Source organism: Megascapheus bottae, chromosome 12 (genome assembly GCF_031878675.1).
Source record: "Megascapheus bottae isolate mThoBot1 chromosome 12, mThoBot2.hap1, whole genome shotgun sequence".
NCBI lineage: Eukaryota > Metazoa > Chordata > Mammalia > Rodentia > Geomyidae > Megascapheus > Megascapheus bottae.
Window position 1 is genome coordinate 19,583,946 of NC_143520.1, and position 14,486 is coordinate 19,598,431.

General features: G+C 33.3%; 1 protein-coding gene across 1 annotated transcript in view; it reads right to left on the reverse strand.

The window, feature by feature from the left end:
* Positions 1-14,486, reverse strand: part of Psmd14 (proteasome 26S subunit, non-ATPase 14) — an 82,290-nt gene that overhangs the window by 26,495 nt on the left and 41,309 nt on the right. The window contains exons 5-7 of the mRNA XM_090342748.1: positions 14,154-14,273; positions 11,682-11,752; positions 10,568-10,718 (exon numbers count right to left, since the gene is read on the reverse strand). Of these exons, the coding sequence (XP_090198874.1) occupies positions 10,568-10,718; positions 11,682-11,752; positions 14,154-14,273 (342 nt within the window). The remainder of the gene's footprint in view (positions 1-10,567; positions 10,719-11,681; positions 11,753-14,153; positions 14,274-14,486) is intronic.

The window sequence follows — 14,486 nt, forward strand, 5'->3', positions numbered from 1 at the left end:
CCTCTTACTTTCCTTTTTTGTTTATTATCACTGCATGAATCTGCAGCATATGATAGTTTATAATTTCTCAGGCTTGTTAAATTCATGTTAAAGGTCTGTTTTCTTGTTGAATAAATTTTGTTCATATAATGCTGCCTATTTCATACACTCAGTCTTTAATAGCACCTTTGGTCTATGCGCAACTCACAGATCAAAACAGAGGACTAAAATAGGGGTTGATGATGCTATTTACATGTGTGATTCCTGCTGTCTTCTTGTTAGTAGCTTTAATATAATAGAAGACCTTGTCTGTTTTGTAATTAACACATCTTTACTGGAGAGATATTTGGAAGTGATTGCTGTGAATATACTGGTTAGTAAAATAAACACAATCACACACCACTTTCTGTTATCAGACAAATTTGTGAATTGTACACATTATACTCCAGATCAACAAACTGTGATATAACAGCCAAGTAGAAGACACATATTTATATAACCCTTTATTTTTCTGAAAATATGTATTCACTCTGACCTTGCAAATATAATTAGCTTGTGGGATGTGCAGATTTCAGTACCATGGTTGCTTTACTAATTGCAACTCTTGGAAATAGATACTAAATATTTGGAAGCTGCCAATACAAAATAAAAACTACATCTTTTTTGTACATCTGTCTTAGCTTATAAAATCAAAATAGTTTTAAAAACAATACTAGGTTCCATGTTTATTCCAAGCATGCTCAAGGGTCAAATGACCTATTACTTCATTTTAAGGATGAATTGTGTTTTGGTCAAAAAACCTGAATTATGTTCAAATTCAGTCTGAACTTTTTTTTTTTTTGCTTCTTTCATGAGTATAGTATGGTTCATCCAAAATGCTATTTTTAAGTTCCTGGTTTCTTGTCAACTGGTAGGTCACTGAAATACTAGACCAATCCAAAATTACTTTCAAAGGAAGCTACTTTTTAAAGCACAACTCTTCAAATTATTTGAACATAAAAGTGTTTTAAGAAAAAATGTATACTTCTGGCAGGGGTTAAAGTGTTAAGTGTGTGTGTGTGTGCGTGTGTGGTGCCTATACGCTTCCCTGTTTCCTTGCCAGTGGTATAGTCAATTGTACTTACATCAAAGTCAATAATATTTGAGATATGACTAATATTTTATATTAAAAAATCTTAAGACCTAAAAAAAAAATCAGTGCTTGGAAATTTAAAAAAAAAGTGAAAGAAAATTTAGTTACCAACTAAGCTGCACATTTAAAAACATAGACCTAACATCAACTAAAACGAATCTCCAAATCACTACAGAAATGCGGTGTGGGAAGAAAACCAACATCTCATATTAAATGCTCTTTATCACCTAGAAATGACCTGTTATCAACTGGCCAGGGTGTCTCTAGATTCTTTAAAAATTAAGAGTGCATGTGACCTGAGAAGTACTCTTGAGCTTTGTGACCATTTCATTACTTCTGCTTCCATGCACTGCCACCCATCTATGAGAAAAAAAAAACCCATCTTATGTCTCTTATAAGCCCACAGCATAAAAAATTCAGAGATTTCTTACTTTTTATGCCATTTCCAATGAAAAGCACTAAAAACTAAAACTGACTCATGCCAAATGCATATCACTGAATTGCTGTGATTTCTTAGTTTCAAGTTTTCAACATGGAAATTATTTATAAAATGTCAATTTTAGCTCTGGAAAAGAAATTCCTATGTGTATGTACATTTTCTTTCTTCATCCTCAGAGAATTGCTTACTGTAGCTAGAGATCTGCACTACAATTTCAATATACTGGGAGAAAAGGGGGATGGGGTAAAAGTAGCATAACATTCTTTTTTGACAAGTGAAGACACGCATCAAAATTCAAAGAGTTTCAAATAAGTTTTAAACATATATGCTTTAATAAAATAAAAACAAATCAATTTTCAGAAACTAGTATGGCAAAAAGGTAATTAGACATTTTTAGATTCACAAAACACTGTGAAATGAATTTACTTAAGTTGTAAAAGGAAGTTTAGTGAAGTATTTTAGTGTATGCATTCAGTCAGTATGGTATAGGAGTTTAAGTTTCTGAGACACAAAGGAGTCAGAATCTTTTCTAAGTTAGAATTCTAGTTCTATTACTTGCTAGCTAAGTAACTTAGGACAAGTTATTTAACACTTCAGTTTCTCTGGTCATGAATACTATCTCAGAGTTGATGGTACAAGTAAATATATGTGTGTCTGTGTAATTATTATTAATTATTAACTACTGCAGTTATGGAGATGTTCCATTCAGACCCTATTTCTATAAAACATGCTGTGGAAAACAAAGTTGACTTCCATTTCCAAAACTTCGGATGCCCTGGGACTCACACCAAGTCATGCTTCCCTTTGGATTGCTCTAAGTCAATGATTAGACACAACAACTGCCTTAGAACCTTTTTTGCTACCACAAAAGACACCTCTGAAGATCAACTCTGCCTAAGGATCTCATTAACCTACAGTGGACTTGTTGCTGTTGTTTTTAACTTTTTTTTTTTTTTTTTTTTACTAGTCCTGGGTTGGAATGCAGTGCCAGGGTGCTGTCCCTGTTCTTATGTGCTCAAGGGTAATGCTCTACACCACTCCATTTCTCTGCTCTACACAGCTCCATTTCCAGTGTGTTGGTAATTAATGAGAGATAAAGAACCTTAAGGTGTTTCTTGCTTCAACTGGCTTTAAACTGTAATCCTCAGTCTCAGTGTCTTGAGCCATGCATGGGCACCCAGCTTACAGTTGGGTTTTCTATATTCAATTTTACCTTCCTTTTCTACTTCCCCAGTTGTCTGAAGGCTCTATTCTTTCTCACCAGGAGTATTTCCCCAAATACATCTGCTACATGCTCAATTTCAACCTGTTGTATGATCTTTGCATTATCCAAATTGACAACAGGATACTACTAGATTGAACAGTGCTAAAATTCAGAAAAAAAAGAAATCTTTACAATTGTTCATAATCGAATGTTCAAGTAACTTTATATCCCACTGTAGTCTACAAACTAAGCCAATATACATATGCCTGTCTGCTAGTTCCATATAAAGTAACGAATTATAAAGTTCCTAGAGAATAAAGACTAGAGTTCAATCATTTTAGCGTGGCAATAGTCAGGTATCTGTTGCTAGCACTTCAAGAAAATAAGCCAATTACAGTCTTCAAACTCTTATTTCAAAAGGCAAATCTATTTAGGCAAAAATAAAGTTCAATAAACCTATTGTATGTCACTGTTAGGTACTTTTAATTTAGTTTATTAATTAAATATTGTATAGGATTGTCCTGCTTGACCATCTCAACAATCAAGAAGCATGTTACTATGCATAATAATAAAATAACAATTTATAGGAAAGTAAAAAAAATCATCAAGGTATCCTAACTTAAAAAAAGACTAAAATTCATTTATTTCATAGAAAACAAATTAGATGGCATAACCTCCAAGACATTTTGGTTATTATTATTTTTTTTTACAAAGTCTTACAATTCATGTTAAAAAAAAATCAAGAAGGAAAAGAGAAGACAATAGGCCATGAAGCATCCAGCATCCTTCATGAAGCATCTTTCCTGTGGCATGGCAATCTGAAATTCTCAATCATATAGTACTAACTTGTAGAATAAAAAACTAATTTGGAATAAAAAGTACAGGCAGCCAAGCTATTTGTTTTTGTTACTGGTGAATCTCATTTTATTTGTGGTTATTCAGAAATTAAAAAAAAAAGAGTTTAGAGGCCTGAAGTTTGGCCTAGTGGTAGAGTGCTTGCCTAACATACACCAAGAACCAGGTCCAATGCCTCAGTACACATACATAGAAAAGGCTGGAAGTGGTGCTATAGCTAAAATGGCAGAGAACTAGCTTTGAGCAACAAGTGTCCAGGGACAGTGCCCAGGCCCTGAGTTCCTGAGTTCAAGCACCAGAACTGGCCATAAAAAAAAAAGGGGGGGGGGGGAGCGGGAGTTTGGCCTAGTGGTAGAGTGCTTGCCTAGCATGCACGAAGGCCCAGGTTCGATTCCTCGGTACCACATACATAGAAAAAAGCTGGAAGTGGTGCTGAGGCTCAAGTGGTAGAGCTCTAGCCTTGAGAAAGTCCAAAGACAGTGCTCAGGCCCTGAGCTCAAGCCCAGGACTGGCAAAAAAAAAGGGGGGGGGGGAGTTTGGCCTAGTGGTAGAGTGCTTGCCTAGTATGTACAAAAACCCAGGTTTGATTCCTTGGTACCACATACACAGAAAAAGCCAGAAGTGGTGCTGTAGCTCAAGTAGTAGAGCTCTAGCCTTGAGGAAAGCCCAAGGACAATGCTCAGGTCCTGAGTTCATGCCCCAGGACTGGCAAAAAAACAAAAAAAAGAAGAACTCAGAGGTCATTTTCTGCATGATTTAACATAATTATATGATGTTTAAAAATTAATATATATGCAACCTGTGAATATTTCTCTTCAAAGTTACTGACACAAAATATTAAGGATATATAATAAATCTTATTCAGGATATATAATAAATTAGATGACTTGGGAAGTAAAGAATTCAATAAGACAAAGAGTAGTAAATATTATTCTTATAAATAATGGGACACTGACTTAAAGGTTCTACTCCATTTTTGCTTAAACAGTTGGATTCAAACTAATTTGAAACACATTTGAATCATTCAAATGCACAGCAAGTAATAACACAACATAAATTAGCTTTGAAATGATACTAATATGGAAGCTGTAGAGTAAAAGAACTCTACTTAGAACTTTTATCTCCATTGAAGATTTATTCTCTTAGCACTTAAGGTACAAAATTGCTATACTTACTAAACACTATGTTGGAAATGAAGTTTATAACTTGAGGAGGATGGGGGGAAGTGGGAGAAAATGAGGGAGAAGGTAACACTGTTCAAAAAGAAATGTACTCATTACTTATGTAATTGTAACCCCTCTGTACACCACCTTTACAATAAAATTTAAATTAAAAAAATAATTCTATTTTATTACTTTATTATTATAGAGGTGCTATACAGAGAGATTACAATTATGAGTCAGATAATGAGTACATTTTGTTCCACACAGTGTCTACTGTTTTCTCTACTGAACTACATCAGGAATGGAATCTGTGTACTCTACAGTACTTAATTTTTGTTTCAATCTAGAAAACTAAACAAAGGCTGTGTGTGTGTGTGTGTGTGTGTGTGTGTGTGTGTGTGTGTGTGTGTGTGAAGAAGGGAGTGCAGAGGGTAATAGAGAATTAGAATTATTTGGCCCTAATTGATCCTTATGGTACACTAATAAGAAAAAAAAATTAATCAATAGAAGGTGTCTTTCACTACTTTGCATAGACCAACAATAAATTTGAGATCTGCTCTCATTACACAAAGGTTCAAACTCATCCAGACTAATGTGCATGAACAAATTGTTCAAATGACCTTGTTGTTAATCTCATGTCTCACTCATTTAAGAAATGAGTATGAGTAACTTGCAAAAATTACTAAACCTTGTGAGGAAGAAAATGGAAAGATGACTGAAGCACAAAGCTGTTAAGCATCACACAAAACCCATTTTATAGGGTAGAGTTTTGATATATTATATCACTTTGTCAGTACATCAAAAGACAACTTTCAAAATGCTAAGTTCTCTATAATCTTGCCATAAATATTTAGATTCCATTTCAAAACAGATACTTCATAAGAAACACATACTTCATAATAAATACTTCAGAAATATTTAATAATTACATACTTTCTATGTGACATGTTCTAAGCACTATACAGAATGTAACAAGATTTTGCAATACTATGAAATTCGTATTAAATTCTGTGTTTTGTAGATAAGAAAACTGAAGATGAAGTTAACTAGGGAGTTTGTTCAAGGTCATGATATAAAATAAAGAGGTATGTGGCTCCAAGTTAGCTCAGAAAAAAAGATCTCAGGACCCCTTCACAACCAATAAATACAGTAAAAGGTGCCTGCCATCCCAGCTACCTGGGAAGGATAGCACTCCAAGTTGGCTTATGCAGAAAATGAAGGGGATGGTGAGCAAAGAAAAAGGCTGAGGACATGGTTAGAGCACTTACCTGACAAGCAAAAGGTCCAGAGTTCAAGCCCCATACCCTCAAAATAAGTGAATAAAGACATTATATTTGGGAAAGAATTCACAGTTATATTGACACAAATAATAATACTATTTCTAAATCTTTCCTACATGGCATAAGCTCTTCTTTTCTGAGTCAAATCCTACTTTTTCAATACTTTTTTTTTTTTTTTGCCAGCCTAGGCACTGTACTTGGACATTTTTTGCCCAAGGCTAGCACTTGAGCCACAGCACCATGCCCAGCTTTTTCTGTATATGTGGTACCGAGGAATTGAATGGCGGTTTTGTGCATGCTAAGTGATCACTCTACCACTAGGCCACGCTATTGGCCCCTTTTTCCATTCTTAAAGGTAAGTACCTACTTCATCAGCTTTGTTTAGTAGATACTATTTTCTTCCCTTTTCTAAATTTAATTTGTATTTACAACATTCCCTACAAGAGTAATAGTATATTGCATTCTGATACAAAGTTTTGAGTATTTGTTGAATTATTTCTGTTCTTGATAACTTACTACTTATAAAAAAACAAGCAATATTAGTGTATTTTACAGTGTCTTAGTATGCAAGGTATAGTGTATATCTGGCAGAATATTACATTGCTCACTAGTGACACTGTGTAAGAATTATCCTCAAAAAACAAAAAATAATTTCAACTGATTTTGTACCCCAGTATCATTAGTATATAGGCATACCAGGTGTAAGTAGGTAATACCTACAGGTGACCTTCAGTAAGAGGCTTCTTTAAGACCTTCTTTAAGAGGCTACTGGGTATTTCTCATTCATTTAAATAAAACTTCCATTGGAATTACGTCCTTACAGTTAAATGGTCATTCATCTTTGTGCTTGCAAACCAAGAAACCAGATACCACTATAACGGCTTGCCATATCAGGTAATATCTGAATATCTTACAAGCAAGGATTATAAGGAAAATAAGTGACTGTGATATTTCTCAATAAATATGTCAAAATATCACAGTCAAGTTGTTTGCTAGTTGTGATATTGCCCAAAGTAGCCTTTGGTGGTGGTTGTTGCTATTCTTTTTTTCCGTTCTTCCTGGATAAAATTCCTGGATAAAATTAAGTGGCAATTTGATTATATAAGGTGACAAAATATAAAGGAGAGGTTGTCATAGTGTCATTTTAAAAAACAAAGCTTAAAAGATTTCAATGTGTATATTTCTGTAAATAAACTAAAACAGAGCCAGAATCCTTAAAAGTATTTCATTGATTTTTTTAGAGCAGAACTCTCTGGTAAAAACACTTATAGTAATAATAGTATACATAGGGCAACAGATTTTTTTTGGGGGGGGGGCGGTCCTGGGCTTGAGCTCAGAGCATGAGCACTGTCCTTGGGTTTTTTTCAAGGCTAGAGCTCTACCACTTGAGCCACAGCACCACTTCTGGCTTTTTTTTATGTATGTGGTACTGAGGAATAGAACCTGGGTCTTCATGCATGTTAGGCAAGCACTCTACTACTAGGCCAAACTCCCAGTCCCCACAACAGATTCTTTATCATACTGTATTTATCATTTAAATGGTTTCACTGTCTAGAAAAACTGACAGGGATAAGTTAGAATTTCTCTTAAAAAAATATATAATATCTACTACACATATTATAAAATATATAGCCTTAGTGGTGAAAGCAGTGACATCCAGCCACATTAAAGACCCTGAAATGACCTTTAGTATTCACTTACCATTCTTCAGTTTATTTCTGATTTTATAGTTTATAATAGCCTAACAAAAAAAAAAACTTGAGCATCCAAATTTTATCGACTTGAATTTATGCAATTATTCTGCTGCTTTCTTGTGGTATGATGTTGGCAAAGTAATCTCTTTGACCGTTAACTCTTTCAACCATTTTACTGACAAAATGTAGTAAGTGTGCCTATCTCTAAGATTGCTGGAAAGAATTAGTGTGTAAGTTGAAATGGCTATTACTATAATATCAAACACACAAAAGTTATTCAATAAAACTACAATCAAATCACTCTTAAACAAAATCAAACTTAGAATGACGAGTTCACAAAGAATCCCTATTATCAAATCACGATACAAGTAAAACTGGAATAAAATTAAAAAAATATGAGATACAATATTGAGACACAACTTAAAGCACTTACATATAGACTGCCATTTTAATTCTCAATCTAATCATTGACTTACTAATCATTTTAAAAGCTTTGTAGAATCATATACAGGGAGGGAAAGGGAAAACACTATGCCATTCTTCATTTTACAATAAAACTTTGTATTATTAAGTTTAACAATTTAACTCACACCACGTTCAAGTTTTCTTTAGCATTCAATTTGGCCTGTGAGTGTTGAGAGGTGTGTGTGTGTGTGTGTGTGTGTGTGTGTGTTCAAGTATATATGTGCATGAATGTTGATCCTGGTTCCTGAACTCAGACCGTGGGCACTGTCCCAGAGCTTTGTTTGATCAAGCCTAGAGCTCTACCACTCAAGTCACAGCTCCATCTCTGGCTTTTTGCTTGTTCAAAATAGATAAGAGTGTTATAGGCTTTCCTACCCAGGCTGGCTTTGTACCACAATCCTCTGATCTCATGAGCTACCAGTACTTGGCAAAGAAGTCTTGACACTGAAAACATCTTAAATTATAACAAAACTCAAGCACCCCAGATATGAAGTTACATTACTGACTAAGATCTGGATCCTTATTTCAGGGATATCATCATATGAATCTGCAGGTTTGGTATTAGTGGTTAAGAGTCATCAACATTATAGAATAACAATTTTTTCAAGAATTTTTTCACGACATAGACAGTAGTATGAGTTCATAAAATAAATTTAATTTTAAAAAACAAGAATATAATCAGTGTATTTTATAATGAAATTCATTTTAAAATATGAATTATAACTAAAAATAAAATGTTTAATATTTTAGAATAGTTAATGCAGGTATTAAGACTAAAATTCCTATTTAAAATTATACTGAAGAGTAAGTTTTATTATTGCTACCTAATTATTGTGATAAAGGGACTATAGAAAGGCAAATGTATTTTTAAAACAGTAATTATTCTTTAAATGACTTAGGCTAGTAAAAAGATACCCTGAATACCAAAAATTAAAACTTGAATAATTACATTGTACTTTAATTCTCAAAACCAAGGAGTTTTAGAGATAAAAATCAATATGACTTTTTACAAAGTTGACATAAACATGCTTGGTAAATGAGAAGCTAGGTAAATATAAACACAAGCATGGGGCAAGCCAAATAACTTATCTATTCTGAATTGTCTAGTATATCAGCTTCTATTATTATTGTTTTTGTGGATAGTTGCTGTCTCTGAAAAGCTAAATCTCATTTAATAGAATTATATTTTAAAGAAGACCTCAATTTCTATGTATCATACTAATATATCAGGAACATCTGACTCCAAATTTGTAAAAAATAAAAAATTCATGTTTTAGCAACTATGTTTAGTTTGTTCAAGTTGGTGAGCAGATGTAAATGTAATCTATACTACTATCAAACTGTAGGTCTGAGAGATATCAAGCAAATATTTATTTCTAAGCACTTTAAAAATTATTTGTAAAACCTGAATAAAAAGGATTCCATAAATGTATTGTGATTTTATTTTAACAATTATTCTACACTACAATGGAAGTACATGCTCAAACAAGACACCTCAGCAGTATTTTAAAGCAGTAACCACCTAGCCAATTTCTGTATGTTCTGTAGTTTTTCTAATCCACTCTCCCTGTGGTTGAGCAAAATCGAATTGCCTCTCACATTTGCAGACAGCTCTGTGAAGGTGATAATAGAGCTGCTCCCTGCTGTCATGAGGCAGGAAATAGGAAAATGGCATATGGGGCTAGAAAGAAAGAAGTAAAAAAAAAAAAAAAAAAGAAAGAAAGAAAGAAAGAACGAACGAACGAACAAAAAAAAAGAACTAAATAAGAACAAAAGAGATTTCAACAAAGAGCAACTATAACCCAATATGCTTTGCAAGTAAATCTCTCTTTTCAGGACCATTTAGCATATTTAATCATTCATCTATGTCCTCACTCCAGATATATGAATGGATGATACCAAATCTTTGATGCAAGTTTTCATTGTCTAAAAGATTTGGAACATTTAACTCCAGAATATGTCCTACACAACACAAAACAGAATCTTTCAAATACACATTTTATAATATTATGCCAATTCCAAGTGTACCACTTAAAAATAAAAAAGGGAAAGTAAAGCTAATTAAAACAGTAATTCAGTGTATATAGCAGCCTTCAGTATGGTTTAACATCCTTAAGTTTATGAAAGAAAAAAAATTCATACATGACACTAGGTGAATAAACTAAAAAAAAGCCAAGTCCCTAAAGAGTTAAACTGCTAATAATAGCAAAACGTATTAATTGACTTGCATACTTTCATTCCTGAAGTGATTTTCAGTGTGATTAATAAATCTGTATATCACAAAATGGATTTGTAGTTAATTTATGTGTAAACAGAATGTGGTTGTAGACAGCAACAAAGATAGAACTGACTCTACCTTTCCTTTTACACTTTGAATGGGATCCACAACTACTGCCACAGCTCTTTCCGACAAAGCTTCAAAGCTCTGCTGAGTGTTGATATCCACACCAGAAAGCCAACAGCCAAAGCCAGGGTGACTGTGATACCAACCAACAACCATCTCAGGCCTGAAACAAAGAGGGCATTCAGATGCTCAGAACAGACCAAGTAATATATTTATGATATAAAAAGAAACAACACACTAACAGGGTATAAATTAAGAAGAGATGAAAAACACACAGGTGTGAAAAAGCACCATTAGAAACTCTGAAATTGTACACCATATTACCCAGAAAACATAGAAATGCATAAGTGTGACAAAGGAGTGCTATCATTAAGAGTTGCACATTAGCAGTGGTAGATAAGGCTTTCAGTTTTTCACCTTGTTACCACACTTTCTCAGAGCCAGTTTTTACCCTTTCAGCATTCAAGTAAATATCTACTCTTTAACTCCTTTAGCTCTGGGAGTTGGATTTTCTAGGCACAGAGTACATTTCAACAATGGACACCAGGATCCACTGTTGTGAAAGGATTAAATATCAATTAAACCAGCAGTAGAACTAGGAACTCAGTCAAAAACCAATTTGCACTGTTCTGCTCAGCTGCTGAGCCTTTTGCTAACATTAATTTTGAAGTTTTTTCCGCAGTAGAAGAATTTGAGCAAGAGAATGATAACTATTGAGAGATTTGGTCAGGATAAAAACAAGAATATTTGCATTCCACGTTCTATCTGTAAAACATATCTGTAAACAAATATTCAAAATCCCATTTGCTTACAATCCACAAATAGATAAAATACACAGGTTATTTCAATTACAAGTGGTAAGACAGTAACTCCATATCCTAAACCTAGTAATCTTGAGCCCATGTCAAGAATTTTAATAAGAGGCAGTTTTCTCATGGCAGAATTCTTTCATTCTGGAGGGAAGAGATTAACACATAGGCAGAATATAACACTGATACTGACAGATACTATTATATCAACTACATGGCTTTATTTCCCATAGGAATAATATTCACAAACACCTATTATTTTGCTGTATGTTTCTAAAAACAATTCCCTTAACAAAAAGATTATTTAGAATACTTACCTTCCAGTTTGTTTCAACATATCTAACATTTTAGCTTGGAACACTGGATCAACTGCTTCTACACTGACACCCTAGTTTAGAAAAGAAAGAAAAATGATTGCTTTTAATAACTTTAAAAGAAGAGGCATTATAAGGTCAACTGACAAAAAAATCCTATAAGAATTGTATGTATATTATTTTGGGGGTATGAAAGAAATTGTATAGGATTTGATACCTACTAAGTCCCTTTAACAATAAAATCCCTCAAACTGTCAAGTATTAAACTGTTGCTGACTAATTTTTTAAGTAAGACAACATTCAGGATCCTTCAAAAATATATAGCTATTACTATATCATGTATCAGAAATATCAAATATTTAGCCAAATATGACTTTTCGTTATACCTACCTTGACAAGCATACTTAATACAATTGTCTGATAACTAATAGACTACAAATATTCATTTAATATAATGGAACATATTTTTAAGTAATGTAATTACTTTAAAGAACAATTCATTGACTTAAATAAAGGCAATTCCAAGAAAATTCCCTGATAGACCATGACCAAATATCTTAAATGTTACATTACTTTGTTAGTTCCACTAACATCTTAGAAAAATAAAAAGAGGCGCTGGGAATATGGCCTAATGGTAGAGTGCTTGCCTAGCATGCATGAAGACCCAGGTTCAAATCTTCAGTACCACATACACAGAAAAAGCTGGAAGTGGTGCTATGGCTCAAGTGGTAGAGCTCCAGCCTTGAAAAGGCCCAAAGACAGTGCTCAGGCTCCAAGTTTAAGCCCCAGGAATGGGAAGGGAAAAAAAAAAAAGGACGAAAGAAAGAAAAAAAAAAAGTTCATATCACCAGGCTTTACTGGCTCACGCCTATTTTCCTAGCTGTTTAGAAGGTTGAAATCTGAGTTCAGAGTTAGCCAGGGCAGATAAGACTTATTCCTAATGCTCTTACTTCTTAAGACTCTTATTCCCAATTACTCAGCAATGTCATATCTGGAGATGTGGCTCAAGTGGTAGAATGCCAGGCATTGGCAAGAAAGCCAAGTGAGAATGAAGTCCTGAGTTCAGGCACCAGGACAGGACTGGTACATATATTAAAAGGGGGGGGGAGGGCTCATTATTACCCCTTTGGTAATATATCACTGCCTGCCATTATTGTTCTTACAGACCTTCTTGTAATCTAAATCGAATCTAAATCTAAACAGATCAGTTACTATAAACCCTTCCTTTTTAGCAAAGCAAACAGTATATATAAATTCCAACAACTACATCATATGAGTATGCAATATGTTGCTGGCTTAAGAATGTTTTTTTATCTGATTCTACTTCAGAGTAAATATGAATATCAAAATACGTTCTTACATTAAAGTAATGATATTAAAGCCTAAGAACTACAGGACCACATATTACAGAAACAAGTTAATTTTATTATGCACTTCTGTTATACAAAGATATAAGTAATAGCAGTCTACAATTTAAATGTGAATGACAAAATAAACAATGGATAGTCAAAGGGGCAAAATCAGTAGATCCAATTAGTTTACCTCATTATAATCACCTAGAAAAAATGTGCACATTTTTCTCGTATTTGGATTATTTATAAATACACTGCATTCTATAACTGCCCTATTTAAAATAATTGCTTAATATATATAGCATCACTTAAAAGATGTGATTTGTTTCCTAGTATGAATTTTACCAAAGCAAATTCAGTAAGGATCCTCAGCTTTATGACAATTCTTTTAAATGACTTACTTTACAAGACAGTATTATTAGCTGACAAAAGAAAATTTACACGTTTTAAAAGAAAAAACAGGTAAAAAGAATATATGCATCATCTTCTGGTGTATAGAATCATTATTGGGTAACAAAATCATTTTTAAATCTAAACCTACTTCTATCTCAACATGTTTAATGCATTAACCAAAAAGGCTATCCAAAACAGAAAAATCAAAGAATAACACATTGTAACGAGAATAACTTTAAAATATACATAAAGTCTGGTAAATATACACAAATTAACATGACTGAGCAAAAACAGCTAAGATATGTTACAATTCCATTCATCACCATAATATCAAAAAAAGACATCTTTCAGAATAAAAATAAGACATGAGGACTAGTGTATGTGCATTAAAATTTTGAGTGAAAGTTGAAACCTTTTAAACAAAGTATTCAATGTAATCAGACTAATATTGTGCTTTTATAGAATTAACTTTTAAATCAATGTTTTGCTAAGTAAAGCTAAAGAAATAATTTAAAGAATTTAGTGTCAGCATTTTTAGACATAAAAGAATGTCCATCATTTTAAGACTAATGGTTTGCCCAATCCAACCTAGAAATATATCTTATTATTCTTATGATTACTTTTCCCTATTAGCAAGATAAAATACAAAATGATAGAAGTTACTTTGCAATGGAAAAGAAAAAGGAAAGAAACACATTTACTTGCAGCAGGCAACTATAAAAGTACTCACTGTTCCTGACTGTGGCATAGCAAACACATCAATCACTCTGACCGTGTAATCATCAACAAATTCGCCAAGCATCAGACCCATAACTTCCATTGGGACTCCAGCACGTCCATGTTTTAGCATCTGTAAAGAGGAAGATGTGTTAAGACAAAGCATATTTCTTTGAATGTTTAATCCCCAAACTTTTTAAATTAAAAAAAATGTTTCAATGGAAATGAGTCTTTTTTAATAGATATGCCTAAATAATCATGTCTAAGAGGATTAAGGTGACTGATGCCAAAATAAAGGGTCAAATTCAAATGGGTATGGGTGGTTCACACCTGTAATCCTAGATAC